We start from the raw sequence: 15,881 nt of genomic DNA, 5'->3' as shown, positions 1-15,881 counted from the left end.
ACAAATAATCTACCCAATCATCATCGGCTATAATCCTACAGGCCATTACTTCTGCTACCACAGTCCACCTGGGTCATCAGTATTACCATAATATCAGCGAGACCATCAGGAACCCTGGCCTCTAGCTGCTGTTACTAATCCTGATCATCTGGAAATTAAACTGTTCAAGCACGTCCACTTTCCATGTGAAAAGGGGAAATTTTGCCATTATTTTTTATATTACCATTCCATTAAAGTTATGGCTATCTATGGTGTATATTTTTCCGGAAAGAAAGTTATATACAAAAGGAAACTTGTACTCCTGTATTCCAAAGGAATGATGTTTTCAATGTCTCCAGTGATGAAGGAAACACAAACACCCTGGTACTGATCGGTTCACCACGTGGGCTCTAGCTGTTTTAGGGTTTTGAATTTTGATCTCCCTTTCTCGCTAGTTGCCGGATGCTCTATTGCTCTCTCTATAAAATATTTGTCGGTAGATTAACACAAACATACAAACAACAGTAAAGTTATAAGAGTCAGAGAAACTTATTATTTTATTAATTGACTTAAACTTGAAAGCAAACTCTTTTGTATTATTTTTTTAATTGTAGACTACTAGATAAAAATGAAAAAAATGAAAGGCAATCTTTTTTTTTTTTTTTTGTTCATTAAAAAAGGGGAAATGAAAAGCAGTCTGGCTAGCACCTACAAAAGTCGGCTTTGCTATGGCCAGTTTTCCAAAAAGAAGTTGGCTTTTGCTTTGCCATAGTTGATTTTATAATCATCCGTATTCAGCTTTCTCGAATACTAAAAAAAAAAAAAAAGGAGAAGCTTCGAAGCTTTTATTTCAAGATTATAAGAAGCATTAGTATTATTAGTCTAAAGTAACCTTATCCGTTAATTAGTATTTATTACACATCAGAATCTTGAGTTGGACAAACGATGCATTGTTTTCTCATCTTACAAGACTAGATTTTTTTGTAAACTTTTTTATTAAAAATAATTAAATAAAATTTTAAAAAATTTTATTATATAATTCAAGTATACAAATTATAAAAAGATTTTAATGAATACTAATTAACGGATAAATATTTTTTTTGTAAATTTTAATACTTCTTAGATAAATATTTTTTTATTTTATTTAAAAATCATTAAATAAATATTTATCAAAATTTAATTATAAATACTATTTTAATAATCTTTTTACATATTATTAATTTTTCATTCAATTCTATCAATCTATTGATTTAAATTTTTAATTAATTATTTTAATACAAAAAAATTTACCAACTTCACTTATGAATCATCGTCTTCACCGATTGCCCGTGCTACCTTTGGAACAATAATATCAAGTAGTTTTTGGGTAATGACTGCTCATATCACGCGCTCAGTTTCCCTCCCCATCAAAGCTCATAGCGACGCTGATCTCCAAATGTTACTCTCATCCTTCTATCCAAAAGTGAAAAAAAAAAAAACGTAGTACTAGAAATAATTTCAGTAACTAATGGGGGAGATCATTAAATCCAGCCATTGTTTATGTTCTCTTTCAAAAAAAGAAAAAAGGATTACCATGGGCGATGCGTATCAGAGAGCCGCATTGGAAAAGTACTCATTTGGGCCCCATTGGGCTGGGGGTGTTGCGCAAGGAACATCATTAAACTGCAGGCTTGATTTTGAATATCAAATTGCCCACTTATAGCTAAGGTAATTATAAGGGTGAAAAGCATTAAATTTGAAGCCTAGAACAAGCATGCTTTCCCGAGCCATGAACACCTATGAAAAACACCGGGAAGACAAACCGGACAAAAGGGTTATGATTGCCGGGAAAGCATAATAAAATAACTTGGGAAAAACATTCTTAGCCATGTTAAAGGACAATTCCAATTCCCCTCCCTTCACCCATCATCAAGCCATCGAAATAACCAAAAAAAAAACCAAGTTGTCCATAGCAATAGCAAAACTATACAAACAAACAGCCTCATAATTCTTCCCCAGTCAAACCTATCTTTTTTTTTTTTTTTTTTTTTTTTATCTCACTTTGTTCTCTATCTTTCAAAGATAAATTTATGTATCTTTCTTATTGTTTGCCTCAAATTGCCTCATCAATACACCGCCAAAACCGAGTAAGATGATGGCAAAAATAAAAAGAAAAAGGTGTCCAATCCCCTTCCTAATCAGCATCCACTCTAGATTCAAAAATAAAGCACACCATCCTGACTGGATTGTGCTTTTGTGGTGGCATAGATTGATCAGTTTTAGTCCAAACATGTGTCTTTGGAACCCTCCCCGTTGGGGAGTTGAGCGCGGCCAATCAGCTTGGATAGATTCCTTTCTGAAGTGTCCTCAACATGAGGGTTCACATTACCTGCCTTACTTTGGTTAGCAGACTCTTCCTTCACTGTAATCTGCTGAAAAGAACTTGCCAGCATATCAGAACTTGGTCCACCTGGAGATACGAAGCCTGACTCTGTGGAAACCCGAGAAGGTATCCATTTCTTCCACTCATTACGCCTCCTCACTCTGTCATCCTGCAGATATTTCAGTAACAGTCAAACCAACCTGGAAAACAGCATAAGTTTGGCAATTTGTTGCCAGTTTCTTGGACTCTGCCACTGCCTCTAATAGAATGAAAGATTGTACAAGGATTTCCAATTAACAAACAAATTTATTGACACTTATAGCTGACATCTAGAATTAATAAGGCATTTCCCTTTTTGCTTAATAATAATTGCAATGCCAAATATACCTGTACTTCCACAACAGTTGAACTCCGCAAGGAATCCAATATCAGCTGAATGTTGCTTGTCAAACTCTTAACCTGCAAAATAATCACCATAGAACAAACTTAAACGAGAAGATGTTTTAAAAAGTTGAAGAAGCATCAAACAGATTGTGGAATAAACATATATTAACGAGAACTTGAACAATGGGAAAGACGACACAATCAGAAAGTCCTCACTACTTATTCTGAAAGGAAAATGCAGGGCAAATCAAGTGTCGGGATCACTAAACAAATGAACCAAACAAAACTTTATTATAGACCAGCTATTGCATACAACAAGCAGGTCTTGATAGCAAAACTACATTAAGTACAAACAAGTCAGGGTGAGAAGACTGTCTAAGAAGAGTCATAATGAATGATGCAGTACAAGGCATGTGGCACACTGTGACTGCTAGAAAGTCTCTGACACAGATTATTCCAAATCATCATGACCAAGAAATCTATACATTAAAATACTACTATAACAAAGTTTATGGTGAATTTCCTGGAATGGAGATTCTACTTTCCCTGACTATAGCCAAATGAATATCCTCTGAAACCAACAAAATAAAGAACCTGCATTTAATTACACAATGTTTTAAAGCTCATGTCTAGAATTTATTATGCGCAACTTGAAGCTGGTATCGGATTACTTCTCCATATCATTACCACATCAACATCTCTCTCCATAAATACATTAATGCAAGTTGGGTTCCAAGAGAGAGATATAGCTAGTTCCTAACAATTCAGTGCCCAAACAAGGAGTTGATATCTAATATATGCCACATCAAAACAGCAAAGGGGTTATAATTTGGCAAAGGTGAAAAGAGGACAACCAGCAGTAGGGGATCCACAGTTGATACTCCCATATTGACAAAGAGGGAATTTAACTACTAATGAGAGAAAGAAGAAGGGACATTGAAAGTGTTACAATTGGATATAAATGCATCGATCAGAGGGCGTTTAAAAAATAGTGAAGGGAACTATTATTTGTTTATTGTTATTATTATGGTTGCCTCATTTGCAATGACCTCTTAGCTTGCTTGCAGTTTAAGTCAGAAAAGAGCACGCAAAGACCATCTGAAGAAAATGACAAAACACTCAATCAAATCACAAATAACTTACTCGAGGAAATCCTGCTATTAAAGAAATGGCTACCCAGCCCTGATCATCCATTTTAGACTTCAAAAACTCATCTCTTATCAAATTAGCATCACTACACAAAAGGAAAAAAAACCATTAACGCAGAGGTAGTTTATTATTAGAGAATTTTCAAAAAAAGCTGCTAGGGCAAACAAAATGTCACCAAATATTAGTTGACAAGATGAAATTACCTGAAATAATAATGTATCTGATTTAATATCATAGCAGGCAGAGGAAGTTCAGGAACAGGCATAATCATTGCAGGAGGAGCAGGGGTAATTAACGGCATGCCCCTAAATGGCTCCATAGGCATTGTAGGGAAATATATCAACTCTGCAGAGCAGAAAAAAATTACTTCCACGCCCACATAACAAAAAGAACCAACCTCTTAAAATTTGAACATACCAGGATATCCTATGGGATTCACAAATGGCCTCACAGGCTGTGGAGGAACATAAGTATGAGCACTGGGTGGTGGAGGCCTTGGAAAGCCCCTTGGGGAAGCTCTCTGAGGATGCATATGAACATCTCTAGCATTCCCATAATTTCCTCGGTCCTGATCACGCCTGCCCCCAAAATTGTTATGATAGCCACTGTCTCCACGTAGTCCATAGTTGCCTCCCCTCCGAGAAGAATGCCGGTGATCATTGTGTGATTGAGATGCAAACCCGCTGGCCGGTCTCGTTTCCCAATTATTGCCCCTATATTGGGGATCTCTCACATATGTATCCGGCATTGCTGGAACAAAATTACCATAACTATTCGGAAGCATTTGTATTACAGGAAATGACGGTGGTGGAGTCAGGTGTTGATGTGAAAAGCTACTCTGTGGAGGCCCACTAGCAGAGTTATTGCCCCCACCGCCACCACGCTTAGAAGACCTTTGCCGACCCGACATTGTACGGTTTGGTACCGAATTGGAATTAGCATTACTAGTACCTTGCTTCTGAGTTGATTGGGGTATTACTGGTCCCTATTTTAACCAGAAAAACACAGTCAGCTTGTTTATTATTTATCTATTTATTAATAACTAAAAATAAGAAGTTATTCTGTTGTGTGTTTGGTTGCTTAACCTGAAATAAAAATGGCAAGTAAATAGATTCCTTTTTCCTTTCCTATTTTTCAATTTTGTTAATTCAGAGCACAAATTAATAAGGGAAAAATAAAATGCGTTTGAAGCAACCTGAGAAGTAGAAAGCGATCCGTCAGGAAAAGTTTTGGAAGAAGAGTCAGCTAATGATTTGGGGGAAGCCCTAGCGGATTCAGATAAAGCAGGCCAAGAAGCAGCACCCATTACGGGGCCCACCTCTACCACGCCATTTGAAGGCTTGTTCCAAGCCGGCTTCTTGGACCAAGCAGCCGAATTGTTGTTGCTATTGGAATCAGAATCACCGTCAGCGGCCAAAGAAATATCCGGCGGCGGGGAAGAGGAGGAGGAGGAAGCCGCTTTCGAAGGGGAGCAATCGGAAAAAGTTGCTTGCTCCGGTAGGGAAGCGACGGGGGGTGAGGTTGTCAATGATGGTGAAGAAGGGGAATGATAAACGGCTGAGATTGATTCTGACTCACCTCGAACAACTTGGGCCCACGGAGAAGGCAAATTTTTGCGGCGGAACTGAGGGCTGTTGAGACCGTCGCCTGGAGAAGAAGAATCAGCCGTCATAGCCATTCGAAATTAGGGTTTCTGAACTTCAAATCAAAATTGTATCAGAAATTGAAAAAAAAATCAATGTCTACAACACAGTACATTAAAATTTTAATTGGTTAATCAAAATCCTCGCTCAATTAACCTTAAAATAAATAAGAATGATGGAAGAAAATAAAGAAAGAGAGAGCATTTAGGGTTTGTTTGGGGAGAATGTAGGAATTTGATGGGCGAAAGCAGACGTATCTAACACGTGAAACGCAAGACTGAACCGCCGAAAAACCAAGGAACCGAAGGCTGTGCTTAGGTTTATTTCATTCTCTTTTGTTTTATTTCTATAGATAATAATTTGTGTTTTTGTTCCACTTTGTTTTTGTTTGGCTTTGGTTTCAGGTGTCGGGGAAGCTGCAGTTTTGTCACGGCAAGCTCTAAAATTACAAACGCACGTCTGATACGACATCGTTTCTCTTTCTCATAATGTCCATTTAGGATCTTTTCTATTGATTATTATTTTCTTCACCTAATAAAGTTTGAAGTTGTTAAAAGTAAATCCAATTTTGAAAATTATATTTCGACTTAAGTTTTGGCATTTCATTGGTCAGTGTTGAATTATCTGTACTACGTATATAAAAAGTATTTTGAAGTTTTTTCCCACTTACACGTGTTCAGAAAATTTTTTTTCTTCTCACGATTTTACTTATTTTAGAATTTTGTTCATCTTTTCAGACTATCCCATAGTCTTTATTTTTCTTTATTTTTTATATAAAATAATTATCACAACAAATTTAATTTATATTTTTTTTTAATATTTCAAAGAAATGTCAAATTAAATTTTTAGTATTTGAATTATGATTACAGGTATTTAACATTGTTAGGTTCACATTTTTTTTTTGTTATATCAAAAAAGTAAAATTTTAGTACACGTAAGAAAAAAAATTAATTTTTTTTATGTTCTTTCAAACGTTTTTTATCATTAAATTAAAGACTTAAGAACGATTCACATTCAAATTTAAGAACCATAAATATTTGCATCTTATCATCAAGGTGCTATACGAATTTATGAAATTTATTCCTTTTTTGTCCTAAATTTCATTGGATAAGCATGGAAACATGATAAAAATTATAGAATGGAATAATATTTCATTGCAATAAAAATAGGATGTAATTTATAACTAAGTCTAAAATTTCAATCATAAAACACAATTTTAACACGATAAAAATTTCTTCCATCATGTTATGAAAGAACTCTTAACTCTTAGGTCAATAAATAAAAATGAAATAACAAATAAAATCATGAGATAATTTTCGTTTTGAATTTTGGATTTTCATTCTTTTTTATTAAAAATGCAACCTTCAAAGATTCTGCTTTATCTTCAATTATTTATCCAACTCAAAATTAGTTTTTTTATTATACTAAAACTATTTATTATCAAGTTAAAAATAAAATCATATCATTGATTTTATAATGACTTTACTTTATATGATACAAATTTTAATTCATAAATTAGTAAGCAAAAAGTTTCTACCAATATATATATTTTTTAAGCTCATAATTGGGATGGGTAAAATTTGCAGATATATTAACTTAATAGCTCTAGTGTCGTTCTTTTGATGGTTAGTCTTACAGCTTAGTCCATAAAATAACTACACTTTTCCCAAAACAACAATGGGTAGAACATTGGGCCTTTTTTTTTTTTTTTTTCTCTTTTTAGCTTGAGAGTAAAAATATTTTACTTGTATTTTATTGTCAATAAATCTTAATTTAATGATAGCGATTAATAAGAAAATTTTAAAATTTTAAAATGTTAAATTCAAATTTTACTATATATGAATTTTTTTTATTTTATGTCGAATTTATTTTATATCTGTTAGTTTTTTTATTGATTGATTGATTTATTTATTTATAATTCAAAAGAAGTATATAAATTTTCCGCACATGTATTATATTTTACGCTAATTGCTACGAATACCGGTTATGATGGGCCCAAACGACTTAAGCTTGGGCTAAACTGACGGACGCTACGTCTGAGGTTTGGTCGTGAGACAGAAGCCTAAGAATGCTTCAGATGCGCAATCCCTTTGACAACCAAAGTTATTGGATCAGACCAACAACTGATCAGGCCCAATTTGAAAACCATGGTCTAGTCTTGTGAATTATAACTAATCCACCACCTAAACTGATAATGATTGCTTCTGTGTGGCTATTTCTCCGGAATTTCACGATCGAAAGGGACCGAGCAACAGACAATTAAAGGGTTGAAAATTGCAAAACGTCGATCAACTTGTGTTGGACCTTTTTAGCAATCTAACTTTGGATGCAGAAGTCCTTGCAGAGTGCCCATGTCCTACATCTTAAATAATTTGACGACTCAGACAATTTCATTATCCCTATTCTATTCATTTTAGGCAGAAAAAAGACAGGAAAGAAGTGTGCTTTTGGGCCAGAAAATGACGATGACTCGTCATAGGACTCATAGGGAAGGGACCCATCCCATTAAATACAGGTCGTTTGACTCGTGGAAAAAGACTTTGAACTTTGAAATCTATTCCCAGGTTAAGTGGAGAAGTCTGAAGAGTACTCAACTACTCTTCTTTTTGTAGTACCCAAAAAACATAAAAAATCTACCCATCTTTTGTATTGGTCTGTCGTGCAACTTCATCCCCAAGTTTTCCACGACGTTACACTTTCAGTGCACTTGAATTACACCCACCCTTCGTACGAAGGTATCGTTTCTTCCATGTTAGTTATCATTTGGCTAACGTTTAGAATGTTTTTTAAATTTTAATAAAATATTTAATATGATATTTAAATTTAAAATTTTTTTAAATATAATATTTAATTATAAATTATCATTTAAAATTAATCATATTAAAAATGATAGTATATTACTTAATTTATTTATATTTTAAAATTTTAATATTAAAATATTAAATTAAATATTTTATTATAATTCATCTATTAATATTTTTCATTAATGGTCCAAAAATAATATTTTTGGTTGGTAGACTACTCCATTACCTCTTATAAGTATTCAGTACTTGGATAAAAGAAAGACCTTTGATTTCGGTGTCTCCCATTACATTCAACAAAGCTTTGAGCTTTCTCTCTTCCTCATCAATTGCATTTTTTTTCCATACATTCAGTCAGCCTTCTCTTCCACCGCACGGCTTTGGAAACGCCTAACCACACACATACGGTAGCAGGGTGGGCGGCTTATCATTCCTCTGGCAAAATCGCCCCTTACATCTTCAAAATAAGGTATATAGATATATATTTGCATGATTAGTTTTCAATCGTTACATCTTTTAAATGTTTACTAGTATTAACTGTTAGTAACGATGGAAATGACGATAATACAGGGAATATGGCGTGAACGATGTGACCATTGAAGTGATGTATTGTGGGATCTGCCACACTGATTTCAACCATGTTAAGAACGACTGGGGTATCACCATGTATCCAGTTGTTCCCGGGTGAAGCGCCTATGCTAAAATCTTAATTCTTAACCATCAAGGTTTATTGTTTTATGAATATTAAAAAATACAAAAGGACAGAAACTTACAATTAATACATTTTTTTTCTATTAAATTTGATGAAAATAGTCTATCTAATGTGAATTTTATTTTTAAAATAGTACTTTTAATAATTTTATCCCTTTCTTTCACGAAATAACGTGGTGATTAGTGAGAGACAATCCTTCGTAGAAATTCTCGTATGAGTCCAAAGGTTGTTGACGTGGGGGAAGTCGCTGTCTTTTTCACACAGTTGAGAGTTTATCCACTTAAATCTCAAACTTTTTACCCACAAGTTGCTTAAAGAAACAAAAAGCAAAATTGTAAATTGAAATTGCATATTTATTATTTTTGGGTATGAAAATGTCTCTGTTTTTATGGGCTTTTGTTCCTTATGCAGGCATGAAATTACTGGGGTGATAACCACGGCGGGAAGCAATCTAAAGAATTTCAAAGTAGGAGACAGAGTAGGGGTTGGGTGCTTGGCAGCATCCTGTTTGGAATGTGAATTCTGTAAAAACTCGCAGGAGAACTACTGCGACCAGATCCAGTTTACTTACAATGGCATTTTCTGGGATGGTAACATTACTTATGGTGGATATTCCAAAATGTTAGTGGCAGATCACAGGTCAGGAACTGATATTCAGTTTATCACATCCTGCAAAAAAAATAGTTTCTTTTTAGTAAAAAGTTAACTTCTTTATGGGCCGTAGGCTTGGTTGATCACTTATTTTGTGATTTTTGTTGTGAAGGTACGTAGTCCACGTTCCTGATAACCTGCCAATGGATGCAGTGGCGCCCCAGTTTGTGCTGGGATAACCGTTTTTAGCCCCATGAAAGATAGCCAACTACTCGAGTCACCAGGAAAAAAGGTAGGAATAATTGGTCTGGGGGGTCTTGGTCATGTTGCTGTTAAAATGGCAGAGTCATTTGGTCATCATGTAACCGTCATCAGCACCTCTCCAACAAAAGAAAAGGAGGCTAGACAGCGTTTGGGCGCAGATGGTTTCATAGTTAGCACTAATGCTGAACAAATGCAGGTTTGCTTCTCTTAATTTTCTGCTTGTCACCAGGGAATTTTGAGATCTCTTTTGAAGAGGCTTTTTAAGGTTTTTTAAACCTGTTGGATTTCATGATGGCAGAGAAGTAAGAGAACGCTAGATGTTATCTTGGATACAGTTTCAGCTAAACACTCGCTCGGACCTATCTTGGAACTGCTCAAAGTAAATGGGACTCTAGTGGTTGTGGGGGCACCAGACAGGCCAATTGAACTTCCTTCTTTTCCATTAATATTTGGTACGATTTCTCCTTCCCACTTGTCTTGTCCATGACAGAAACTGAAAAACGTTTCCTGTTTTTCTCTTCGATGTCGATTACAGGGAAAAGACCAGTGAAGGGGAGAATGACAGGCGGCATGAAGGAGACCCATGAAATGATCGATGGTGTGGGAAGCACAACATCACGTGCGATATAGAACTTAACAAACCAGATCAAATCAATGAAGCCTTGGATCGCCTTGAAAGAAATGATGTTAGATACCGTTTTGTAAACGACATTGCTGGGAGGTCTAAGCTTTAAAGATTCAGGAACAGTTTGTCAATAAAAAAAAAAATCAGGATCCGTAGCTTTCTTCTGCTTTCATACCTGTTCCTATCCAATGTGTTGGCAATTGGCAAGCCAAAGTTATATTTGTCAATTTGTCTTTACTCTATTATTACCACTTAGTATAATCTTTTTGTTTCCTTTGAAGTGTTATGATTTTGGGCATTAAATTAGAAGAATCTCGCCATCTTTCTTGAACGATCAAGCTCGAGCATTTCACATACTAGGAAACCCCCAACGATGGGCTGAAATGGGCACCCGCACCATACACATCACTGTGCATTTTAAGAATTTTTTTATACTTGAAAACGTTAGAGATTTAATTTTAATTATTGAAATTAAAATTCTGATAATAGATCACATAATCAAATCAAGATTTTAATCACTCAATTTTTTTCTCGTGTCTTTTAAGAGGGGATTGAATTTTAACATTATGCAGTCTATTATTTATATATGTACAAGAACAAAAGCAGTTTTATATATAAATATATATATATATATATATATATGTATGTGTACATAAATATATATATATATAATTGAAATTCTGGGGTGATAAAGCCAAGGCCCAGCATTATCTTAATGCGGCCTTATCCATGATTAATCAACAAAAGTAGCCACTTGAAATCAAAAATCAAGATCCATGCCACAGAAATTTCCGAAATATGACAGTACTGGGGCTGTATGTTTAATGACAGGCCCATGAAAAAGCTCTCTCCCTATTGGAGATATTTCTTTTCATTAACTGGCGCAAGCCACATGAAGCATCGTCAATTCATCATCATCATCATCGTCGTCGTCGTCGTCGTCGTCGTCGTCGTCGTCATTATCATCATCATCATCATCATCATCATCATCATCATCATCATCATATATTAGGATTTGGGATCATTACTTGTCCTTCTGCTGCAAATTGCAAGCATCTATTCTGTTTTTCTCCTTTTTTTTTTTTTTTTTTAGTTTCTTTCTTCTATATTTGTTAATTTATTAAAGAGTATGACCTTTAACCTTAAGGCATCATATAAAACTTTATATTTCTTTTGTTTCTTTGGCCAGAATATAACTAACCCCTTCAAATCCTACCCAGGATTTTTCTCATTTTCAAATAAGTTTAACTCTACAAGTTTGACATAACTAACTACCAAGAAGCAAAGCTTGACCATCTATATATATATATAGCGTTCACTTGACTTGTTAAAAAATGAAGCTATGAAGGTAGGACCAAACAAACCTAACTATTAATGATTCATTTAGATGAATGATTTTCAACATCTATCCAAATGAAGCATAAATTACTTGGCCAACTCTTAATCCCATTTTTATATCAAATCCTGGTTTTGTCTATATATATCCAATTAAGACGAGGAGAAGTGGAAGCAATAATTTCCAGAGAGCTAATTTGAACTAGGAAAGCAATTCATAAGCTCCAATGATTAATTATTTTAGCAAAGTTTGCGCGTTTATACGGAGTGTTGGTCTTCGGGGAAACCGGTTCTTGAACCAACGCCAGAAGCCCATAACAGCTTTTAGATAAGGAAGAGAAAAAGAAGGGCTTTTCCTTGTGTTTATTTAAAAAAAAAAAAAAAAGATAAAGAAATCACCAATATTTGAGCTCCTAACTAGCTATCGGCTTCTTATTAATTAAGTTCTTATCTAATTGAAGCTTAACGTTCTTGATCTCGTGGTTCACCTGCTTAACATAGTGGCATACCAAACGGTTAACGTAATTCTGCTCAATTTAGCGGGGTTACGTGTAAAGAAAGCAAAAAGGTTTCCCTCTTCGAATTTTCGACTCGATCTCTTAATCTTAAACTACAATTTGAAATCTCAAAACCTTTTAGTTTCTTTCGGTAGAATAGATTTTGCCAAATAATAATCACATTGTTAAATGCATAGAAACGTCAAACGCGTAATGGATTTGGTTTGTTTTAGCTTACTCACTTTGAATGCGGTCCGGACTGATTAGATTCACACAAGGCAAGCGATAGGTGAGAAAAGAGGGGAGGAAAGAGAAAAAAAAGAATTATTTTTTATTTTTTAAATTAAAAAAATTTATGATATATGACAATCACATGTAAACCGTATGATAACATACAAAATGAAATAATTATTCTAACACATGTTATATATTCGTTGATTAAAATCACTACTACATGTTTCTTTAATGATGTTAGAGGTTAAATTACATTAATAAACGGTCTGAAAATTCACATACTATATTGAGCATTTTTTTAGTGTATATTACATTAAACATTATTTTTTTTAGTATATGACATCACCGCTATATATACAAAAAATGAAAAATTAGATAATTTGCAATCTTATGACCAAATTTTTTTTTTTAAAAAATCAAGTTCTGTATGATTATTATCAACCGAATAATTAACTCTATAATTCAATATTTTCATGCTATATATATATATATATATTAAGTTAGTGTTTCTAATAATTTCTCTAGTGACCAAGTCGTCTAATCTTTTTTGAAGCACATGCTTCATATATCATGTCATTTTCTTCTGACATGTACAATTAATATATATCCCTATCATCATTAACTTCTTATTACACAGATAAAATTTAGAGACCTTCAACTTGATCAAGCGTAAATGATATAATGCTCTCCGATCTCCATCTTCAAATTCAAGTTTTGAAAACACGTAATCTGACTTAAAGGGTTAGAGCATTCTTTACCAGAAAAAAATAAAATAAATGCAGAAAAAAAAGCCGATTGGGATTTATTTAAAGGAAAATTAGACAAGTTAATAGCGTATGAGCAACTTCAACAGTCGTAACCTTAGATTCGAACATTGCTGGACTGTTTGAACTAATACAAGCCTTGTATCAAGGCATTACACGTAGATAAACGACCGTGAGAGGGACGCTATCGTGCGACAAAAGCTACAACGATTTCGGCCTCTGTTAACTGCCAACTTAGCTTTATCTCTTTTTCTTTCTTTTTGTTTGTAACTTTGTCTATAAAATCTTCCCTTCAAGTCATCAAACTCTGTATAAATATTGGCCAAAGTAGTCAATCATAATCTGATTCAATTCATTTGAAACTATATTTTGTTGAGAAACTTTTAAACAGAAAGATTGATGTTCAAGAACATGTATCGAGGGAGAAAGATGCTCCAGACAAAGCTAAAATTAGGTTAGTATGTTTCTGTTGATTTATGTTTCTTCTGCTATTTTGATATGCAATAACATAAATGGAATTTGAGATAAAAACTGAAAAAAAATATTGACTAGGGTTTCTATTTTTCATTCTTTTACAAGGTGTGTTCACAGTTTTTCTGGCCCTCAAGATCTATTCTAGCCATGGAAATATGATTGCTTTGTTTTCATGTATGTATCGGGATTTGAAAAACTAATTGGTTTTGTGGGGTTTGTTAATTATCTCAGGCAGATCACGGATGGAGTGTGTAAGTAACTTGAGTGACAAGACAAACGTAAATGAAGAGTACAAGGAAGCTTTCAGAACAAAGTCTTATGTCGAAATGTGGAGCCAAGTTCATGGCCAGCTGGAAGAAACTAGTTTTAATAGACTCCCTTCATCATCTTCTATTCCTAATTATCATATAAACCTGTCCGAATACCTGCTAAAACCAAGGCAAGAAACACTAGACAAGATAGAGAACTTGAATTTTCATCACCTTCTTCTCGACTATTTTAAAGCTGGTTTGGAAGCTTGCGGTTTATGCGAATTACTCCTACGAAGCATCCATCAGACGCGCGTTTATTATCAGAAAATTAGAAGGGTGATCAAGATGAGCAAGAGGATGCAAAATTTTTCAGATGAGCAATATTGCAGCGTTCTACTCCAGGAGTTGGCTGGATTTGCATTACTAAAGAATCCATTATCAATCATTAGTCCAGTGCAATTCCAGGAAATCCACGAGACTAACGAGGATTTGTACCGTAAATTAACATCAAAACGCGAAAAGATAAAACGGCAAGCAAAATATAAAAGAATCTCCAAGCAGATTGGGAGTCTTTGTCTAGTAATTTCTCATACTACGCTTGTAATTGCCTTGCTGGTCCTTGCATTCCACAGCATGATTGGAATTATAGCAGCACCAGGGCTTGCAGCCTGCTTCTTTGGCATAAGGAAGAAGAAAAAAAGTAAGTCATCATCTAATCAGCAAGGGTTTAAGACAAGCTTGGTTGAAAGACTTGGTGCACAGATTGATATCTCAGCCAAAGGGATTTATATTTTGATCAATGATTTCGATACCATAAGCAGACTGGTACGGAATCTGTATGATGAGATAGAGCATTATAAAGCTATAGCTAGCATGTGCATTAGAAATGGGAAAATTGAGGTACTGAAGGAGGTGGTAAGAGAATTCTGTATGCACGATTCCAGCTTCTTGGAGCAGCTTAAAGAGCTTGAGGAACATACAAAATTATGCTTTCACACAATTAACAGATCGAGAGGGCTCGTTATACAAGAAATAATTGATGCCCAACCACAGTAAGTAGTACAATTCGAGAATCTTTTGTCTTGCTTATAGAGTTTAGTGAAGACAGTGATCATGGTAAAATTAAGGCAATCACTTTGACACTAAATGCGGCTTTACAGTCATCAAGGTAAAAGAAATTGACACAGAAATCTGCCTCAGCTTCAGCTTCTTTACCCTCCGTTTACCCGGTATAGAGTTAAGCAATTGCTAGTTCTTATTATTTCCTTGTAGCGCCAAGAATTGTCCCATTGTTTGTGTTTGCAAGTATACAGGCCCATTTACTTTATGGGTTTTTCTGAACTTTGAGCATTTGTTTCTTAAATGAATCAAAAGGTTTCAGAACACGAAGCCCAAAATCCAAATTAGCCCAATGTTGCTACAGGCTAATGCCCGTTTCTTCGTCTCATTTGCATGTAATAATAATCAAATAAAAATTCCACTTAGCAACTAAATTTTTTAATTGTAAAATTTATCCTTTTTCTCAGTTTCGATTTCTTCTATTATTTTTTTGTAACTTTAATCCTAATTTATAAATATCATTTTCATAATTCATGAATGAATAATGAGTGGATTATATATATATAAAATATGAATGACATTGCGAAATATATTGATAACAATAAATAAAAAAACAATCAAATTTCAGATTTTTTTATAAATAAAATTGAGGGATAATGTTTGAGCATTAGTGTTTTTTGTATTTTTTTTCATTGAGTTGAGCTTAGTTGTTATGGACACAAGGGAATCAAGCCATAATTTATTCACTCAACTTAAA

General features: G+C 34.3%; 2 protein-coding genes and 1 pseudogene across 5 annotated transcripts; 2 read left to right on the top strand and 1 right to left on the bottom strand.

Annotated features, from left to right (window-relative positions):
* Positions 1-1,901: 1,901 nt before the first annotated feature.
* On the bottom strand, positions 1,902-5,933 carry LOC111315281 (la-related protein 1C-like). 3 transcript variants are annotated; one of them, XM_022916889.2, is made up of 7 exons: positions 5,674-5,933; positions 5,070-5,567; positions 4,292-4,859; positions 4,078-4,219; positions 3,869-3,959; positions 2,729-2,800; positions 1,902-2,510 (listed from the first exon to the last, which is right to left on the bottom strand). In XM_022916889.2, the coding sequence occupies exons 2-7, from the start codon at positions 5,550-5,552 to the stop codon at positions 2,238-2,240; spliced, it is 1,629 nt and encodes a 542-aa protein (XP_022772624.2). In that variant the 5' UTR covers positions 5,553-5,567; positions 5,674-5,933; the 3' UTR covers positions 1,902-2,237. The 3 variants fall into 3 exon arrangements, with proteins under 3 accessions (XP_022772624.2, XP_089605547.1, XP_089605548.1); XM_089749421.1 differs by having other exon boundaries at positions 5,453-5,521; positions 5,674-5,931; XM_089749422.1 differs by having other exon boundaries at positions 5,070-5,259; positions 5,453-5,929.
* A 2,049-nt stretch (positions 5,934-7,982) lies between these two features.
* On the top strand, positions 7,983-10,841 carry LOC111314778 (putative cinnamyl alcohol dehydrogenase 6; annotated as a pseudogene). Its single transcript, XR_016330566.1, has 7 exons — positions 7,983-8,103; positions 8,628-8,787; positions 8,889-9,002; positions 9,442-9,669; positions 9,794-10,081; positions 10,184-10,337; positions 10,421-10,841. The product of XR_016330566.1 is annotated as a putative cinnamyl alcohol dehydrogenase 6 (transcript).
* A 2,804-nt stretch (positions 10,842-13,645) lies between these two features.
* On the top strand, positions 13,646-15,267 carry LOC111315831 (transmembrane protein (DUF677)). The gene is made up of 2 exons (XM_089749083.1): positions 13,646-13,794; positions 14,046-15,267. The coding sequence occupies exons 1-2, from the start codon at positions 13,740-13,742 to the stop codon at positions 15,119-15,121; spliced, it is 1,131 nt and encodes a 376-aa protein (XP_089605209.1). The 5' UTR covers positions 13,646-13,739; the 3' UTR covers positions 15,122-15,267.
* The last annotated feature ends 614 nt before the right edge of the window (positions 15,268-15,881 follow it).

The sequence above is a fragment of the Durio zibethinus genome, chromosome 20 (assembly GCF_047325235.1).
Source record: "Durio zibethinus cultivar Kanyao isolate XHJ-2024 chromosome 20, ASM4732523v1, whole genome shotgun sequence".
NCBI lineage: Eukaryota > Viridiplantae > Streptophyta > Magnoliopsida > Malvales > Malvaceae > Durio > Durio zibethinus.
This window is presented reverse-complemented; position numbering and strand designations above follow the sequence as displayed.